This window comes from Nicotiana tomentosiformis, chromosome 8 (assembly GCF_000390325.3).
Source record: "Nicotiana tomentosiformis chromosome 8, ASM39032v3, whole genome shotgun sequence".
NCBI classification, from domain to species: Eukaryota; Viridiplantae; Streptophyta; class Magnoliopsida; order Solanales; family Solanaceae; genus Nicotiana; species Nicotiana tomentosiformis.
Window position 1 is genome coordinate 141,268,185 of NC_090819.1, and position 21,158 is coordinate 141,289,342.

The 21,158-nt window shown below is 33.8% G+C and overlaps 2 protein-coding genes and 1 non-coding gene across 3 annotated transcripts; all 3 read right to left on the reverse strand.

The window, feature by feature from the left end:
- Positions 1-2,640: 2,640 nt before the first annotated feature.
- LOC104084705 (UDP-glucose 4-epimerase GEPI48-like) lies at positions 2,641-7,332 on the reverse strand. The gene is made up of 9 exons (XM_009588629.4): positions 6,821-7,332; positions 5,906-5,955; positions 5,472-5,607; positions 5,280-5,381; positions 4,782-5,009; positions 4,483-4,561; positions 4,050-4,132; positions 3,385-3,476; positions 2,641-3,110 (listed from the first exon to the last, which is right to left on the reverse strand). Exons 1-9 carry the CDS (start codon positions 7,001-7,003, stop codon positions 3,011-3,013), a joined length of 1,053 nt encoding a protein of 350 aa, XP_009586924.1. The 5' UTR covers positions 7,004-7,332; the 3' UTR covers positions 2,641-3,010.
- Positions 7,333-13,398: 6,066 nt separating this feature from the next.
- On the reverse strand, positions 13,399-13,471 carry TRNAA-CGC (transfer RNA alanine (anticodon CGC)). The gene has a single exon. It is a non-coding gene; the product is annotated as a tRNA-Ala (tRNA).
- Positions 13,472-16,724: 3,253 nt separating this feature from the next.
- LOC104084708 (nucleoside diphosphate kinase 3) lies at positions 16,725-20,858 on the reverse strand. The gene is made up of 7 exons (XM_033653036.2): positions 20,685-20,858; positions 19,731-19,865; positions 17,905-17,942; positions 17,743-17,793; positions 17,358-17,525; positions 17,158-17,270; positions 16,725-17,077 (listed from the first exon to the last, which is right to left on the reverse strand). Exons 1-7 carry the CDS (start codon positions 20,767-20,769, stop codon positions 16,954-16,956), a joined length of 714 nt encoding a protein of 237 aa, XP_033508927.2. The 5' UTR covers positions 20,770-20,858; the 3' UTR covers positions 16,725-16,953.
- Between the last annotated feature and the right edge of the window lie 300 nt (positions 20,859-21,158).

Here is a 21,158-nt window from a genome sequence, read left to right on the forward strand (position 1 = left end):
ACCTACAGGTACATGGGGTCGGTTGTACCCATACTATACTCTGCACTTCTTGTGCAGATTTTGGTATCGGCCCTAGCTGATCGTGAGACTTGGCAGTCCGGACTTGCTTATCGGAGACTCAAGGTAGATCTGCTGGCGTCCGCAGACCTTGGAGTCCCTTTCTAGTTTCCTTATTTTACTGTTTCTTTTCATTTAGAGCAGTTGTATTTCATTCAGACTCTGTTAGTAGCAAATCTTAGAAACTCGTGAGTTGTGACTCCAGATCCGAATTGTATCAGATATTACGGCATTTATGTTATTCCGCATTTCAGTTTAACTTCTATTTAGTTTAATTGATTATGTTATTGAAATTGACTAAAATTGGTTTAAAGAATCCTCTAACACTGGCTTGCCTATCAAGTGAAATGTTAGGCGCTATCACAATCCCGAAGGTGGGAGTTCCGGGTCGTGACAATTTCACTTTTATTCTTTATGTTAAAATCCGTCCCAAAATATGCAATTACTTGATTTGTTTTGTGAAAAATGTTGAGTGTTGGGAGTATCTTTGGTCTCAATATTCGGGAGAGAGGAGGGGAGAGAGGAGAGAGAAAAGAAAAAGGGTATAATTAAATTTCTTGATTGGAGGCACTAATAATGGATTGAGAGCCTTTTAAGGCAGAATGTATATAATTTGTAAGTAATCCTTATTTAGTGAGGGTAATATACAAAATTAGAACAATTTTGGTAAATAAGTTTCAAATACTGTATAGGAACGAAAAAATCCCTTGATTCATTTTGGGTTATTGGCAAGTTAGGTTAGAAATTTATTGAAAATTTTATCTCCTATAGCAAAGTTATACACCCTATTTATTATAAATCAAAATCATTTTAAAATATTATTTTCTATAACTACCTTTTATATTTTATAGCAAAAAAAGTATTTATGGTATATACTATCATTGAGGCATGAAATAAGGCATGAAATACGCTATTACGTTTTTCCTATCTCTTAGACAGCTGGACATATCTATTTTAAGGTGATTGACGTTACTGTATTCATGAATACATGACGCAAATGCATGTGAATACATGACGCAAATGCATGTGAATACATGCGCATACAGCTGGACTGCCCTGATTTTAGGCGCTTTTTACTGCTATATTCATAAATACAACAGCGCGAATACATGCGCGCACAGCTGGACTGCCTGATTTTAGGCGCTTTTGCTGATGTATTCATGAATACATGGCGCAAATACGTGTGAATACATGCGCTAATTGTTTTGTTAAGAAAAACTCCACTACACATGATTTTGATACTTAATGATGAAGCAAATATCATGTACTCGTCTAGTGTAGCTTGACCAACTTCAACATATTATTTTTCTTCTTTTAAATAATCTAATGGTACAAAAAAGAGAGATTACTCTATTCAAATTTAAAAGTAAAAATGTTAAATCATTCTAAAAAAAAGTAAACGTAAATTTTTTAAAATTTCCCATTTGGTATGTCAGGTACTTTCATTGGAATTTTGACTAATTCGAATTCACGATGGTAAGACTATTAGAAGACAGAAGCGCTCTGTACTAAAAGAATTCGTCCGAATTCACGACACATAAGACCTACTAAAAAAGGGAAGCGGTCCGTACTCAAAGAAATTTTATATCCAAGGCTTAAACCCGAAACTTCTTACAAAACGAAAGATCCATATCCATCCAAGACCTTTGGTGATAAGTAATTGAAAACTTACAAAATGGTAGACATATAGTGACGTCGAAAAAGTAGTCAGCAAATTGGCAGGATATATAGTGCACTTCATGAAACTATTTTGCCTTCTAGCCAAATTTAGATAAGTGTATTAGTTAGTTAGGGTCAAGCATTAGGGTTGTAGGTTAGAGGTAGTCAAACTTTTTTCTTCTTCGCACCGGGAATAAGGCTAGTTTGATAGGGTTGATCTTAGACGGCTAGTGGTTAATATTGTGTTCACACTATCCTTATGTTTTTCATAGCACCCGACATTAATTACTAATTATTGTTATTGCTTGTCATCTATTTTCTGGTTTTTATAATGTTATTTCTATGATTTCTGTTGTCGGTATTATCTCTTCTCGTCTTTTCCGTCTTCTTGAGCCGAGGGTCTATCGAAAATAGTCTCTTTGTTCCATCGGATTAGGGTTAATGTATGTGTGCATACTACCCTTCCCAGACTCTACTTATAATTTTTTACTGGGTCGTTGTTGTATTAGTTAGCTAGGAACATAGAACTTAACGAAATTGACTTCCTTCTTTCTTTCTTTTGTTTGTTTAGTCTCTTTTTGGATTTACACCGTCCATCAAGTGACACTTTACATGCGGGCTGCAACATATTATATTGGGAATTGAATTGACTTTTTTCTTAATTGAATAACACCAGCAATTCTAATATAATCGGACAAATGAAATGGTAGGGTGAATGCAAATTTTATCCCCACGTTACGAAGGTAAAAATGTTCTTTTCGAAAGACCCTACTTAAAAAATAACATAGTCACAATATAATTTTAAAAAGCAGTAACTTTCTTCTTATCGAAGAATTTACCAGAGATATTTATGTGAAGATGACTAAAGTAGATATGTCAAGTGAGTCACCACGATAATAATTGTTGCACCATAATAAAAGGAGATAAATAAAGAACATTTCGCCTCAATATAAATCAACCACGCCTCAATCCCAAACAAATTTGGGTCGGCTATAGTGTTCTAAAACAAGAAGACTAAAATGCTGATAATTACAAGGAAAGGAATGAAAGAACAAATGAAATGCTGCTATAACCTTAAACTGAACAAGCTATTATTCATCAACTTTCCCTTTTTATCTTTCACTAAATAATGAAAACTCCACTTACTACATTCTGAAACTTTAAGTTAGATAATATAAACATTCCCATCCCTCTACAATCCTAATACTTATTAGTATATTCTAAATCATCCCTTCAAAGACTGATGGCCACTGGTTGGTAGAATAATTGTATGGATACATTGTGCAGTTTGACTTCAGTTACAATTTGATTCTGGAATTCCTTCATAACCATAGGGATTATTACTAGCCCAATTCCACTGATCTCTGCACATCTCTTCGATGCCATATTTCGCCCTGCAACATAAGTCAGACTGTTTAAAGGCGGATTCACGATTTAAAGATAGTGCGTGTATCTATTAATACACATCTGTATTTTTAAAATTTTCTCTCAATCTTCTATATTCATATATATTCTGAGTTTGGGATGAAGGTAACATGTGCACCCATTGCTTATATGTCGGAACGGCCTATGCTATCGGTGTGTTAAGAACCTTAAAAAGGCAATGTAAACAGATCACTTAGTTAACTACATTTTGCATGAGTATATATATTTGCAAATGTCACTTACTTCCATTTTAATTCACGTTCTGCTTTCTCTGTAGCAGCATATACAATTTCAGCATCCCCAGGCCGTCGACCAGACATCACCAATGGAATTTTCTAAAAGAAGCACAAAGAGAGGTAATTAGTCCACCACCATAAACATTCATAAAGGCCTTTACAACAACTAGAAAGTTCCAGAGGCTGAAAAAGAAAAATGAATATCACTCGGGATGACATGGAAAAGAGCTAGCACTCGCCTAAGCCTTCATAGAAGGAGTTACTCGATACAATGTCCTTGTGGGAAGTAGCAACTATCTGGTGGATTAGTTGAATTGTGCCTAAACTAGCTCAGACACCACCATTTTAACTAAGAAGAAGGAGGAGGAGGTAGCATTTGTATGAAAACACTAGTAACCACAAAACAGCCTCACAGTTTTAGGGGTTTAGGAAAACCATGAAATCCCTTTCCTCCACCATCGAGAATAAATGAAAGTGCTGCATTATACACCCATTTGAAGTTTCAGGAACATGCTCCAAACTCACAAAATCGAAGGACAATTATTCGAGATAGGAAGACTGAATTTAAGAAAACCAAGGAGTGTACATTATCCTCAACAACAATCAGAATATAAGCTTGCAAAGGTGGGCCTAACGATATAAGTATAAAGGAGAATGCAATAAAAAGACTACCTTTCCTGATGCCTTCTCAAATGCAGCTACCATTTCCAAGACCGAAGTTCCTTTTCCAGTTCCCAAGTTGTACACTTCACAGCCTAAAAGGATCAATCAAAATCAGCATAGCCCAACAACTCTGAATCAAGCCAATGCTAAAAAAATTAAACTACCATGATAAAAACTCTTGACGTATCTTCCATAATATCACGTATGGCAGATTTGTGTGGCTGCCTTGTTAATGACACGGGATCATAAAGCAGAAAGAAGCATGCATTATTTAGAAAATAAACTTTGTGATTGGAAGAACATGAATCCGAAATTATACTTTTCAAGCATATGGTATTCTGCAATTACATCTCAGGTAGTTCCTAAGCAAACTAGCACCTGACAAGAAATTTAAACACGAATAGAAAAAGAAACCAAGTATAAAAAAATAGCAAATACACACCTATGGAAGGATCGGATAGCTTCTGTAAGGCAGCTATGTGTCCATCTGCTAAATCCACAACATGAATATAATCACGGACCTGAAAAGACATCACGATATAATCATTCTCCGAGGAAAAGCTCATACATGAACTGTATTGCAAATCACAATTTTATAATCAATTAATTTAAAAAGTGTTTGAAAAAATGTTGACATCTTAAATCATAATTTTGTCATATAAAATAGGACGAAGGAATAAAACTGGAACTTAAAACATTTCTAACACAAGTAAAGATTTGCTATTGAAAATACAGTCATACCCCTGTACCATCCTTTGTTGCATAATCAGTTCCATAAACTGTCAGCGCTGGTCTTCTGCCTACAGCAACTTGTTGAACAAATGGCATAAGGTTGTTGGGAATTCCACGCGGATCTTCACCAATGTGGCCACTTGAATGAGCACCAACAGGATTAAAGTACCGCAGTAATATGATTTTCCATTCAGAGTCGGAGGATCGTACATCACGGCATATTTCTTCAATGAAGAGCTGACAATTGAGTCTTGTTAGATTATGAACAGACAGGAACAGAAACAGAAATAGAATTCTTTCATACATGGGAAAGGAACTACAGCTTTCCCCTGTCAAAACCATGAAAAAAGAGGGGATATACATTTTTTGACAAATAATAGGAGGATATACAAGACTTGGCCTTTTATCAGCAAGCTAGATAGAAAAGCAGCAAAATGAGGCTACATTTCAGTGTTGGACTTCAACAAGTTGAGCGCTAAAATTGCGAGATCAAACAATTGAAAGTACCTTTGTCCGTCCATAAGGATTTGCAGCACTTAGCGGGAATTCCTCAGTACAAGGAACCTCCTTTGGCCAACCATAAACTGTAGCTGACGATGAAAACACAAGCTGCAGATATGGAGAAGTAAACCAGTTAAGACAATGACTTGCAAGAAAAGAAGATGTATCTTAAAAGTTCACTGAAGTGTGAGGAATTACCCTCTTGCATCCATGCGCTGCCATGACTTCCAGGAGAGTAATTGTTCCTATAAGGTTGTTGTTAAAATACATCAAAGGTTTCAGGACACTTTCACCTACTGCTTTTAGTCCAGCAAAATGGATAACAGCATCAAATCTGCATCGAATACGTAATTGAAGGCAAACCAATGTATCAAAAGGTAATATATTTGAGCAAAAGAGTCAATATGTTGATGTAGACATTAAACACCTCCATAGCTTTGTTTCATGTGAAACAGTACATAATTCATGCAAAAACACTGATCAAATTGAGACTCAACACACCAAATAAACTATCGCACGTACAATGTAACTATGTAGTAATCAATATTGAGGAAGTTTGAAATAAAAATCCAGTTTTATAAGAACCACTGAGGCAGATATTTTTTCTTTTTGTGAGGGGTGATAGAACTTACTTGTTAGACCGGAAAATCTCCTCAATTGCAGGCTTATCACGTAGATCCACCTGCAGTATAAGACAAAACAACCATAGAATTCAGTCACCAACTTTTAAAAAAAATAGAAACAAAAAATCAGCTTAATCCTTGTAAAGTAAAGGTACTGTTATACAGGAAAACTATAATGAATTAGAGGCAATAACGGTAAAGGTGTTCAAAAAAGAAAATTTTACTGTGGACTACACAATTATTACCACCAAGCAGAAAACACCAAACTAAACAGACTACTGAGAATAATTTGCACCCAAATTTCTGGATTGTTAACAGTTTTTCTACATATGAAAAGAAAAAACAGTTTGACAGTTTGTTAAATGGAGAAAGAAGCACATGATACACCAGAAATAATTATTCTACCTTACAATTCAAAAAGAAACAAGAACACAGGGATTGACCCACATACAAAACTTTTTACTGATTAAACCAATTTCAGAATCTAATAAAAATCCAATCTTTACATTAAAAAACAAAACCCAAAGCTCAAATTTATACAAATCCGCCCTTTTCCACAAACCCCAGAATAATTCTCCTTATGTTCATGGCATAAAATTCAAAGAGAAAAAAAGAACAAAGAGATTGACCACCTAGCAACAGTATACTGACTCAAACAATTCAAGAACCCCATAAAAATCCAAACTTTACATTAAAATAAGAACCCAAAACTCAAATTCATACAATTCCACCTTAACCATAATAATTCTGAACACACACACACAGAGACCCATGAAAAGGAAAAACAGAAAAATTCAAGAACCCCATAAAAATACAAAATTTACATTAAAATAAGAACCTAAAACTCAAATTCATACAATTCCACCTTATCCTTAATAATTCTGAAAACACACACAGAGACCCATGAAAAGGAAAAACAAAGACCTTGTGAAAGGAGAGGTTAGGGCCACATTGAGAAGCAAGTTCCTGAACCCTTTTGATAGCAATTTCAGAAGAATTATCCAAATTATCAATCACCACAGTTTTGTAGCCACCAAGCAGTAATTGCAACACAGTGTGACTCCCAATATACCCTGCTCCCCCTGTCACCAATATACTCTTTGACATGATGGTATATCCCAATTAAAAAAAAAAACTAACTCCAACAATAAAAGAAGAAGAAGATTTGGGTTTTGGTAAAAAGAAGATATAAAAATCCAATCTTAAGTTATTGACAAGACTCAGACTTGAAAGACTCCTGGTCTCCAAGCCTTTTATAGGTGAAATTATGGCAAAATAACAAATAAAAAAAAAGAATTACTTTTAAACTGTTTACTTAAGTTGGGTCAAAAGAATTTTCAAGGGAGACGCTAAGAGAGGAAAAGAGGAAGAAGAAGATGAAGAAGAAAAGGGACACGTGTAGTGTAGGTCTAAAGTCTAATGGTGGCTTGAGAAAAAAGTGTTTATATGGGGGATTGTGTCTAGACTTAGCAGGACTCTCTAGATTCTTGATTCTTATTTGCTCCAGAATATATTCTTCTACTACTGTTAACTCATGATTAACCCAAGTTCCAAAAATAATATAATTATTTTAACTATTTTTTTCTAATATTTTATTCCACTTGTGTCAGTTTCTATGTATGGTGACTAATTTTAAATCCGAATAAAAAGAAGAATTATGGTAAATAAATTATTTATTTAAAGTAATCTAGTTATCTGAATACTATTTTGAATACATGTCATTGACCTTAACCGGTTGAAATTGGTAAATAGTTGATTGATTAAAACTATTTTCTAATATTTAGTTTCACTTATATTAATTTATAACGCTTAATTATTTTTACATTTTAACCATGAAAATATGTAATCGAATGAATGGGATCCATCTTTTCTTAATCGGGATCTCAGGTTCGAGCCATTTTGGTTAAGCTATGAGTCCTGAGAGTGACCAAATTGTATTAGTAGAATCAATGCTAGATAACTAAATGTGTAGCCCAAAGAAAACTAGCTTTCAAATGAATAAAAAGAAATATTAACTTTAATTCTGAAATTAACGAGGTAAGTAATTGGTTGATTTAAATATTATGTAATATTTGTCTTTATTGTCTTTAATTCTGAAAATAACGAGGTAATAGTCACCTAGATTCGTGAAAATATATTTTTTATTTCTTCTTGTCCAGTCCCAGGATCTTTATTTTCTGTTAGCAGTTCTTTTGGATCATATTTTATACAAAAAAATACAACATTGGAAGTTGTGGCGAAGGTAAAAAAAAATTATTATGTGGTATGTTGATTTTCGAGGGGTATGTTTCCTTGTGTTCTTGCTTCTAGATTTCTCATTTTGACATTCTTGTTTTTAAAAATATATAATATATTTATATATTTGACATTGTCTTTTTCTATTTGTTTTGGTTGAGTCATCAAGTCATTTAATGTTTTGTTTTTATGCAAATCTTATCAACAAAACCTGTAATCCGTTGAAATTAACGTTTTTTCTATTTTTGCAAATCTTATCAACAAAACCTGTAATCTGCCGAAAGTAGCAACAATGCATTTTATTATTATTCTTTAACAAACTTTCCTTACGTATGATATTATTTTGGCAGAATGGTTTTAATGCAAGTATATGACCTTTTTTGGCGTTTTGAAATTCAATGCAATTGTTAACAATCATATGACACTATAAAAACAAAAATGACGATACATATTGGTACTGAAATTCATAAATACTTCATAGTTATCCTTAGTATAACAAAATAGTATTATCAATTATTCTCAATAATTTATTAGTTGGAGTCGAATATATCGTTAAGAGAACTGATAATAATCGAATTAAATTTTTTATGTTTATGTTAACTTACCATACCTTCATCTTTTATTCTTTTTGGGACTAACTATACTTTATGTAACTATAGACGGAATATCCTTAATATCTAAATGGTGTTAAATTTTCACATTTGTGGGCAAAGTAACATAAATAATATTGATGACATTGTACAATCTTTTGTCAAGAGAATTTAGGCATATTCCAAAGAATTATTTGTAAAAATTGGAGTCATATATCATGTTAGCATAATTTGTTACTGAAATGCGTTTATTGTTGTATTTGTTTTTCCAATAAACGCATGACTTATAAAAGTTGGAGTCACACTAAAACGCTAGCATATTAGTTACCAAAATGCGTTTACTGTTATTTGTTTTGGGGGGGCTAAAAACACATAAATTACAGAATTTTTTATGTTAACATTTGGTATTAAACTTCCAAAAGATAATAGAAATTCTCATAATCAGAATCCATATTGAAGCTTAATTTCAACTACAAGGATTATGGGGAAATGATAAGTACTCCGTCATCTTTAATTAGAGGTCTGGGGTAAGTACCCTTAATATGGGACTTCTAAGTCAAATTTGAATTTTATCATACTCTAGTGTAGGCAGTAAATACTGAACGGAAAACAAAAAACTTTCCGTGAAATTTTTTGGAATTGTTACACAAATAGCCGGTCAGATTCAATATTTTCTTTTTCTAGCTGGTATACATATATTGATTATAGACAATTACACATATATTATATATGAATTATACATATATTATATATCTACCGACTATTTATAGTTTACAAGATTAGATTGACAGCTATTTTGGTTAATTTTTTCTTTCTAGGTTTGCCAATGGGGATGGTGCAGATAAATAGTATGTTCAAAATTTAGCTGTACACATTGTGGTCCAGTTTGTTAAGCAATTTGAGGGTACCACACCTTTTACATGAATAACAACCAAAGAATGTTAAAAGTAACTTTATCTTTTTTGCCACATTAGCTTTATTCCAAAACAGAGTAAAAGTATGGTTTATCACATTCCAATGGGATCTTTAAAATTCTCCCTTCTATTTTAAAATACCAAAAGAATTTACTAATAGTAAAAGGCCAAAAGATTGTCTTGATGTACCCTACACAAAAAGGGGCAAATTAAAGGGTTCCTCCTAGATTAAAGGAATGTTTTTTTGAGCCCTAATTTTTTTTTTATCTTTGATTAAATCCCCAAAATTTAATTTTTCTAGTGACATACTATCTACTTAATATGTTCTACTTTATGTGTAATAACTTCCCTATTAGTGCGTTATAAAAAGAACAATATATTTAAAAATAATTTAATATTAAACTTATTTCAATCTTAGTATACTTTTATAGACACCAAATCTCACGATATATACAACAACAATAACAACAAAAACTCAGTGTAATCTTATAAGTGAGTTTGGGGAGAGTAGTGTGTATGCAGACCTTACAGCGGTCGATCCAGGATTTAAGCTTTATGGGTTTAATATTCAAGATTTTTGGCATTGAACCTATTATATTTTTAAAGTTATGGGTTCATATATATTATTTATTGCAATTTTAGTAATTTTTACTCATAAATTTATGATCCGCATCGAAAATACTGGGTTCAGTTGAACCCGATAACTTTAAGCTCCATCCGCCCCTGATACCTTATCTCTACCTTGTAAAGATATAGAGACAAAAAATCTCATGATATATATAAGATCATAAGTTTCCAAAAAAAATATTTAAAAAAAAACCCCTCATATTTTGTACCAAGTCAAATATCGCTACATAAACTGAGAATGGACGAGTAATTAAGTATTCTTTTGAAGAGAATTTAGTTGAACAACTAGGATAAAAGTCATGAATTATGATTCATGAACCACCTTTACTGCATTTCCAAGTGTCAACTCATAAGTGATCGTATGACTTTAGTCTATTTTAGTCTTAATTAGGAAAGACTTATATTAAATTTCCTTCCAAGAAATTTACCTTTTTGGTAGTTGTCAACTGTCATATTGTCACCTTCCTTTAATTATGGCTAACGTGTTGTAACTGAAAAAAACAGTTGATTTCTTGAGGATAATGAGGTATCATCCTCCCTTTTTGACTGTCACATTAATTTAGTAATATCAGCCACGTGAAATCCACCCACCCTCTTGGAAAAGAATATAAGTAATATAATTAGTTCAAGAAAAGGCAACTTTCTTTTGGTTTGAAGGAATTAGAAAGGTCTGAGTCAAACCTGTAAATGGCGCAACAATATACGTTGTGTATTTTTTGTTACGATCATTTAGTATTCGAAATCCTCTAATTTAATTAACGAGTCTAATTCATATTCACATTACGTAGAGCTTATTATAAAAAAAATATTTTTTATTAAATTAAAGTTTTAATTCGAGATCTCTAATCATCCTTTCATTCATTCTTCATATCTAGAAACTATTTTATTTGGAAGATATTTCGGAAAAAAAAAAAAAAAAACACTCGCACTCCATCTTTGTATCAACTAAATTAAAGATGTAAGACATGTGTTCTATATATATTTTTTACTTAATCCCATGGTTAGATAATGAATATTTTTACTTTTATTTATAGCTCTCATGATTATAAATTGATTTATTCGTGGTAAATACAAATGTATATATTTCGTGATCTTTTCTCTCATATATCTCACTTTTTGAAAAAGTTTGAATATAGCGATGTTTACCTAACTTCATAACTATAATAACTACTAGTTAGAAGGCGACCGGCCTAGCTTCCTAATTGGACCACGAATTTTACATGTAATTAGAAGGACAAAGAAAGATTAAAAGATGAATGTGGATTAGGAGCTAACTTCTAAGGATTAAATATTTAAAAAAATAAATAGTTCTTACAATGAAGATTTATTTAAGAGAGCAATTTTGGTGATTCATTACCTTTGAGAATGAAGGAAAAAATAGATTTATATTTTAATAGGGAAACTTGGTTGATATTACTACCATTTGAAGAGTTGAACAATTGTTTTAACTATGATTTATTTAAATTAGAGTGTGTAAAGTATGTAAAGTGTTTTAACTCTTTATGTAATTTCTAAATATGTAAAGTGCACCAAAATTATCAATGAATATATTGATATTTAAGATTTACACAAAATTAGATATATTGATTTTCGTATTTAATAATTCTCCAGTATATTCGTAGGAAAAGAGAAGGAAAGAAAATATGATAATTGATAACCTAAGATTTATAGCAGGAACAGTCTGTTTCTTTTTATTTTCTTATTCAAAACTCAATAATGTCGAAGTGAAGTAACTTTTGTCTACTTTTCTTTCTTCCATATATATTCCTTTTTTATTCATTACGTAGTCAATGCTAAACATCACATTAAGACTTGAACAGTCAGCATACGAGAATCTTTGGTTCGGTTCGATCAATTATTTATATTTCTTTTTTATTCATTACGTAGTCAATGCTAAACATCACATTAAGACTTGAACAGTCAGCATACGAGAATCTTTGGTTCGGTTCGATCAATTATTTTATAAAATTTGTACCATATCAATTTTTTGGTTATTCTATAATGTATAACAAAAATTAAACTTTTAGAAACCATACCAATCAATGTCGGTTTCTCTTCGATAATGGTACAGTTCGGTTAATTTTCTGTATTTTTTTAAATGTCATTAGTAGAAGCAGAATGCAACAACATACGCACTTTTATAGGACTTAGCAAAACTCTCTAAACATTTTTACTATTTAAAGGCTGATGAATTAAGAAAATATGAAAGATGGTCAGAGTATAGATCCATCAACTATTCTAAAACAGAAAGAAACTAAGCAAAGAAAATATAAATCACACGAATGGAAAGATATTAAGTAAGTTGGGACTAAAGAATAAAGTCTACAAAAGATTAAATATTCGAAAATATAAATTTACGAAAGAAAAAATATTCAATACATTGTAGTTTGCTACTCATAATCGCTAGAATACCTTGTGTCATGCTAGTGAATATGTTGAAGATAATTTAGTTTCAATAGTAGCATAATATGTTTGGGAATAAGGATTTTGAGTTTAATTAATTGTTGGCTCGTAATCGTTTTCATAATTTCAAGGCCCAAGAAAAATGTTAATGCTTTATTATTATTAAAGTTAATATATAAATATATATTTTTCATGTAAATTTATTAGGTACGGTCCGATATTCTTTCGGTTTATTTTCATAAAATAAAAAACTTACCCTAATTATCGGTACGATTATATAAAAACCTACGGTTTTATTAAAAAAAACTTAAAATTTGGTTCGGTATAGTACAGTTCGATCGATTTAGTCAATTTTTAAATATCCATTTACCCCCTACTTGCATCCCACAAATTCATTTATCAGTTCTGTTGACATAAACAACATAAGTGTATCTTTACAAAAAATGCCAAAAGAATGGTAAAATGACTGAGTTTAACTTCTTTACATTATATATTATTAGATCATCTAAAAGGTAAATAAATGTGACTATTCCTAACAAGTGAAATTAATACTCTATAAACAAGAATAATATGTAATAAAGGGTACACCTGCAAAGCTTAATTTTTACAGATTGGCAGTGGTAATAAAATTCTTCAGAAAAATGGTAATAAAAATTCTTTTATTTATCTCAAAAAAAATAAAAAAAATGAGGCCATGTGGTGCTACAAAAAATTGGAAAAAGATTTAAAAAAATGGAGGTGCGGGGAATCGAACCCCGTGCCTCTCGCATGCGAAGCGAGCGCTCTACCATATGAGCTACACCCCCTTACTATTGAGTAATTGAAATCAATTTATATCAACGTGTTTCCGAGAACCCTACATAATTAAGTCACTAAATAAGTATTATCATTGTTTTAGTTTATCATCTTGTATTCGGAACCCATTAGCCAAGTAATCATGATCGAGCCTATTAGGGAAGCACTCTCTGCCTTTTTTCGATCCCTAAGACTCGAATCCAAAATATTTATTTAATAGCGGATGGATTCTATCAATCCCGTCACATATATTGATGGTACTAACTAATTATATTCTTAGTTTTGTTTTACTATATCACATGGTTATTCATTGTTCTAGTATTACTTCAATCTTCCGTGTTTTATATTTTTAAGTTCCAAATAGTAGAGTGACAAAAAAGTTAGACGGATCAAGTACCAGTGGCGGAATCAGAATTTTCGTTAAGGGGTGTCAAAATATATAAAAATAAACATACTAGAAAATTAAAGGGAGTCAATACATAGTATATTTACATATAATTTATTTTTTTACCTAGCTACACAGTGTATTTTTCCCGCAAAGGGGTGTCATTTGACACCCCTTCGTATAAGGTGGCTCCGCCACTGTCAAGTACAATCAAACTTCTTTATAACAATTATCTTTTATAATAACATTCACTATAACAACCAAATTTTCTTTGGAATTATTTTTTCATATTATGTTATATTATATATTCTCTATAATAGTATTTTATTAAATATAGCAGCCAAAAAATATCGAAACAAACACGATTGTAATAGAGAGTTTTGACTGTAATATTTTTATTCTTTTTTCCTAAAAGAGACGTATAGGCCACCCCGTTTTCAGTTGTCTTAAAACCGTCTATGCCTTTGAAACGTAAAAACATTTTGGTTTTCCTTTTCTTTTCCCACCTTATCAATATATACTTGGTAAAAATTTACCCACACTCATTATTTATACCAAACTAATGAAAAGATATTTGCACATAAAATTTTATCACGTAACCATTTTTGATTAATGCATGTTCTTGCTTTTCTCATCTTCTACCATCATCTCATTAAATTGGTTAGAGTCCTCGGAATGAAAAAATTCATGGTTGTTAGGTTTCCCCTTAAAAAAAGAACGTCCAAATACCAAATGGTTAAACAACAAGAATAAAGATGCGTCATAGGAATTAGGACTACCTTTTCTACTTAGAAATTGCTATTACCGTCTAGTTGTATATCAAATTCAGTCGTTTAGAACTCGTTGATCTTTTCTCATCTTCTACCATCATCCGAATTAATATTGTACCTCAAAACCGAAATGGGACTTATTTTTATTTTTACCAAGCAGGTAAGCACCCTCATACCACTTCTAATCGAATCGAAAAGCACTTCACAACTATCCTACATTCAAAAAAAAAAAATCAGGCCGGTGCACTAATCTCACGCTATGCGCGAGGCAGGCTAAGTAAAATAATATACTGGTGCTATTGATTATAGAATCTTATGAATCAAGCACGTCACACTTTCTATATCTCCTCCGTCTACAAGGTAAACAACTTTTGAACCAGTTCCTCACAGGTGCTTTTGTGGCTCTTCACTCCAGCCCTGAAGTAGTCTGTGAGCCCATTTTAACGTGGTTTCTCGATAGTCCAAAACTAGTGATCTAGGCTTCTCCAGCAAAGAATCGACGCTTGCCGAGTAGATTACAATTTGTGGCACCATATCCTACCTATCCCGAAGGGAAGTCTCCAAAGTGGGATTGTCTATTAACTCAGTCTCTGACGAAGAAGGTTCAGGCATGCTTCGACTTAGCCCTATGATCCGCTAATTCATCTCTTTTTCTGGTATTCCGCAAAGGAGGTGGATAGGGTCAGCGAAAGAAAGCAGGGAAGAGGACTAAGCTCTGTTCGAGAAGATCGGGTATTCAACTTCATTCATGCCGAGCGGCAAGAGGGGTAGCAGGAACTGGAACGGATTATTCGACCTGATCGATTTGTCTGCCTTCTACAGCTTAATCCGCAGGCGAAGGAGCAGCAAAAAGAGCTTTTGCGGCAGCAAGTCTCAAGGGAGACTAGCTCTACAGAGCCTTACTGCTTGGGATACTGTGCCATAAATGAGAATAGGTCCATATGATCGAATAGGGTCTCTGCCAACCAGTGAGGAGGGCTTTACGTTCATTCAACACTGCTACAACCTCCGCACGCATTCGTCGACCGGCAGAAGTGCTTTTTCAGTTTGTTATGGGTTCCAACCCATGGACTTGGTAGCACACGGTTCGGACGATGGTTATGTCCTGAACCCAGTCAGCAGCACATCTCCTATCTCATAGAGAAGTGGCTGAACAGCTGCGAGCCGCTAGTTTCCCGAGCAGCCTCACTCCTTAATCGGCGGGGAGGAGCATCTCAAAGTATGGGGCAAAGGATGTTGCGTTTTGACTTTGTCTCCCGGGATCCACCACAGGTTGGGTTTGAGAGCCGTGTGATGGGTGACGAAACCATTTCTCAAAATAAAAAGGAATCCTCTTCTTGAGGTTGTAACCTAGCCCAAAACCATGCTCATGGGAAAAAAGTATGGGGAAATTAAAAGAGACCTTGATGTCTTCGCCCTAAGCGCATGCCAGGAAACTCATTCCTCTCATGATTTCCATGACACGAATAGAATTTTACTTTCCGGAATCCTTGCTCTTAGCTTATATTCACATAGGCCACTCATAAGAATAAGACGTTCAACTCCCTAAAACACGTGTAACTGAGAGAGTCATCATATCAGTGCCTTGGGGAAATGCCTACCTTCAGGAGAAGATTACCGAATGAGTTTCAAACCTGTCCTCTTCGCTTCCCGCCGGACCACAACTATCTTGCATTCCGCCACGAGGAAATCCGGCCAATAAACGAATCCCCGTGGAAGTTATTTTTGACACCATCTCTCATGTAAACGTCAATGTGTCGTGTAGTGGTGGCAAAATGGGTCGGGTCAGATAATTATCTTTTTTTGCCTTTTTTGCATTACCCATTTTGACCCATCCATATTCGAACCGCCCCGCCCGCTTGCCACCCCTAGAGTCGTGTATGCCAAAATTGCTAGTATTATTATTAAAAACTATTGAGTATTTGGAAAAAAATCCCAACAAGTAATGGGAGATGGAGGACCTGTACAATAATCATTTTGCAAACTAGGTGCGAGTTAAATAGGAGTTGGAAGCGAGTGTCAATGATGCAAAAGGGTGCGACTTATAACATGCCACAATCCATAACGTAGTGTTAACGAGTTAGTTAAAGTAAAAGCAAAATGGATCAATAGTTCCAACTGATCTTCCCATTGGGAACAGGAAAAAAGATGTTCACGAAAAATGGGTCCAATATTTGAGTACAAATGATTATTGGAGTGATTCACGTAACAGTATGCTAGAGGTAATGTTGCTACCAGCCTAAGGAAAAATGGCATCCGATTTATTCTGATAAATTATGAGTATGCTACCCTTCATGCCGATCTAGTGGCAATTTAGATTAAGGTAGAATACGTTCGCTCAGTTGTCACCATATACCCACTTCTCTGAATTACTTGTGTAATTAACCAACTCTTCTGGTTTAAACCATAGGTTGATCTCATCCTTGGCAGTCTCGGGGCCATCGCTACCATGGATGATGTTCCTGTAAAGCAGCTTGTGTTAACATTATTATGAAATCATACGAGCAGAACGACTTTGGAATCAAGGGAAAAAATTTATTACCTTCCGACTACAACAGCTAAGTCACCTCTGATGGTTCCAGGTTCGGATTTTTGTGGATCTGTGGCTCCGATAAGCTTCCTTCCATATCTGATTACTCCTTCACCTTCCCAAACCTGAAGAAAAGTTGTATGGAGTTACTCATAAAGAAACAGTTTTGGCAAAAAAGTAAAATGACATTTGACTGTTAAAATTTCTCTAACCATTGCTAGGACAGGGCCAGAGCTAAGGAAATCACATAGGCCATTAAAGAATGGTCTCTCTGACAAGTCATGATAGTGCTTCTGCGCAAATTCCTTGGAAGGAATCACAACTTTGATTGCAACCAGCTTGAAACCCTTGCGCTCAAAGCGTGCTATGATTTCTGAAATCTAAAATGCAACAACAATTTATCTACCAATCAGAAAGAGAATATATTTTCCCATCACACAAGTGCTAGACGGTAGGATTGTGACTAGAGATGAAGAGAAGGAAAAGGCATCAAAATATGAAAATGGCAAGTACTTAAGCTGCCACTTCAATAGGGGAAGCACATTAATGTGAGGTTATATAAGTAAAGGAAGCAGCAATGAAAACCAGTTATCATACCAGGCCCCTCTGCACTCCATCTGGCTTGATGGCAATAAAGGTGCGCTCCATCTTAAAAGAAGGGAAAAACAGATCATGTATGTTATTAAAAAGAATGAATGTGATTAAAAAGAGAAGAATGATATAACACCTCAATCAAGAGGAAGGCTGAGTATAGGGTACCTGAGCAGCATGTGCTTCTTGCTCTTGGAGCATGTAAGCTAAACAATGAAGAGAGGGAAAAAGTGAAATTAGAATACAAGTTACTATTTTCCCGATAAGGAAACAAAGCAATTGCCGTGATCACTCGTAGAGGTGGCAATGGATCTTTGAAAACCGACTACACCAAACCGAACCGTACCGATTATTAGGTTTATTTTAATAAAATCGTAAGTTTTTATATAAACTTATAACCATACCGAATAATAGGGTAGGTTTTTAGTTTTATAAAAATAAACCAAAAAAATACATAACCGTACCGAATAAATTTATATATGAAAAATATATTTTATATTCATTAAGTTTTTTTTCCATGGGTCTTGGGATTATGGAAATGGCTACAAGTGACCAAATAATTAATATCCAAAGTCTCAACTTTCAAACCTATTCTACTACTCATCTTGAATAGCAAGCCACTAGGTATTCCAACGATCTTCAGTAGCAAGCCACAAGGTATTGAATATCTTTCCTTCTCGTATAATTTAGATTTCTTTTGTTGGTTACTAATCTTTCAATAAGCTCTATTCTTGAGTCCCAAACTTCGATTAGTATCTTTCCACTCACATGATTTATATTTTTCTTGTTTTTGCTTAATTTATTTTACGCTATCATTGAATAGTAGGATGAATCTCTATTCTGGACGTCTTTCATGTTCCTTTGATCATCACTTTTAAAATAGTAAAAATGTCTAGAGAGTTTTGCCAAAGTCCTATGCAAGTAAACATTATCGAATTCTAACTTCGACTAGCGACTCTTGCATGACATTTTAAAGAAAACACCGAAAAATTAATCGAACCGTACCGACATCGAAGAGAATCCGAGATGATTGGAACGATTTCGAAAAGTCTAATTTTGGTTGGAATAACCGAAAATTTGCTATGGTATAAATTTCATAAAATAACCGGCCGAACCGAAGCATTGACACTCCTAATCACTTGTAATATGATTCTATTCTTTCCTTTCCTTTTTCTTTTTAAACAAGTTCAAACATGATTTCACTCTTAAAACACTCTGTATATGCATGTGCTAAAGGATAGAGGAGAAGAGAATGTGAGTGAGTTTTTTTTTTTAGAAGATAAGTAGCTTGTGCATTGAAAAGGAGAGATGTGAGCGAACATTCTTATGACTCGAGAGGCATATATAACCAAAATGAGAAACAAAGGAGGACAAGTTATAGCTTTTGTACGGGAGAAATGGAACGAAATGCTCATATTATGAGCACAAGTACAGCAAACAATTTCACCCCATACCCCTGCACGAGCATTGACTATTTGTTATAGAAGAGGTTCCAGATGCCATAATGCCAATATTAAGCAAGAGACAAGACTCCTCTTCTTCTGATTTCCCACTTGCACCACATTAACTATAAGGAGAAAAAGAAAAGAACTTTACTCTGAGCCACATGAAGCAATTAACCATTATTCTTCTAAGTATAGGTGATGGTACTTAACCCTCACACTTTCATGGAATTTTACTTTCTTAATACGAAGACCTTTTCCCCTAGCCCCACCACTAAACCGAAAACAGAAATAAGGAAAACCGGTAATAGAACTGAGTATTTCTGGCTCCTCAAATAGGAGCAGACGAGGTTTTGACAAGACTCTTGTTGTAATTGTCCTAGCAAGGCGTACATAGGCACATAAATGGCAATAACTACTTCCTAGAAAAGGTACACTGGTACAGGAAAGAAGTTCACTCAAAAATCAAAATTTTGCCACAAGAGGCTTCACATATGGGCGGGCAACAAGTCCATGAGAAATAAGCTCGAGGAGCAACATTATAATACAAACCTGCTGCAGGAAGGGCAAGGACACCAGAAATCCAAGCTCTAGATGCATTTCCAGATTCCGTCCTGCCATATGAGGCTAGAGAAGGCACCACTCCTCTCAAAGAAACTGTGGCTGCTGCAGCTGCCGCTCGCCCCCCTGCAACAAAGATAGCTCAGAAATACATCTTTTATTCGGACTCTTCTAATTAGTATTCCCTTTTAATGGAAATCAGCCTTTTTTATATAAGCACATATATATAGTCTTTAAACATAAATGACACATAAGGGATCCATTCCCAACAAGTAATCAAACACATAGGAAAATGGATCATCTTCAATTAGCAAAGCTAGGTGACTTAAACAAGTTGCAAAAGAAACACTATCTTGATCACTAGAACAAGAAGACGTACAATACATTAGTCATACAAATCAGTGGGAGGTAAATCCATAATTTGAAGCCACAGGTACACCACTTAAAATATAAACAAATTTTAGCTTTTCTACTTAATTTTTTAAATACAAATATATAGTCCAAGTTTGAGGCAGATGCACATGTTGGATCCACAGTATACTAAAGATCAAAATTAATCCTCTTTTATACACGAATATAAATGTTGAAACAAGTAACAACCACAATCTATAACTAAAACATTTACAATATATATATACTAGAATATTTTCTAAACGCGAAACATATATACTACTCAAAAGTAAAATAGCTCCTTCTCCCATTACTAGTTTTGAAGCATTTTCTAAAATATTATTCACTAAATAGATTTTGATTCTTATGGTACTTTTACATAATTTCTGAGTATATATAAATTTTACATTAAAAGCTCAAAACTGCACATTTTTTTAAATAACCAGCTCAAAATCCATCAATTAAAAATGATTGCAATTACAAACATCAATACATCCTCAGATTATAAGTTACATAATTAGCAATGAAAATGAAGAAATGGAATGAAAAATTTACCAGAAAAAGCACGAGAACCCTGCTTGGAGGCAGAAATAAGAGACTTAGCAGCTCGGGAAGCAGATCTGCAAATCTGAGAATTCATCTCTTCGGCTTTTACGAGAAAAAAAGAGAGAGAGAGAGAAGCCAATTGACGTGAAGTGTGAGAGTGTGAGAAAATAGAGTTGAAGCAAATTTATGTGATAGTTCCCAATGTTGATATCTGAGAAGGTCATATCTGCACGCGCCTTTGGGAGCGTGAGAGCGAGGAGTATGGGATTCGGCTGGGTTTAAAACCCTAGCCCAATTTGTTGGGCTGAAATCAGAATGGTTTGATCATAAACCGAAATTATTAAAACGAATCTGATTCGTTAACTATGCTGTCGGTATAAGCATTGTGTGTACGACGTCGTATATTCTCTTAACTAAATCTGTATGTTTAAAATCGTCTTTTTTCCCCAACTAGAACTAAATCACGTTTTTACACATTGTTAA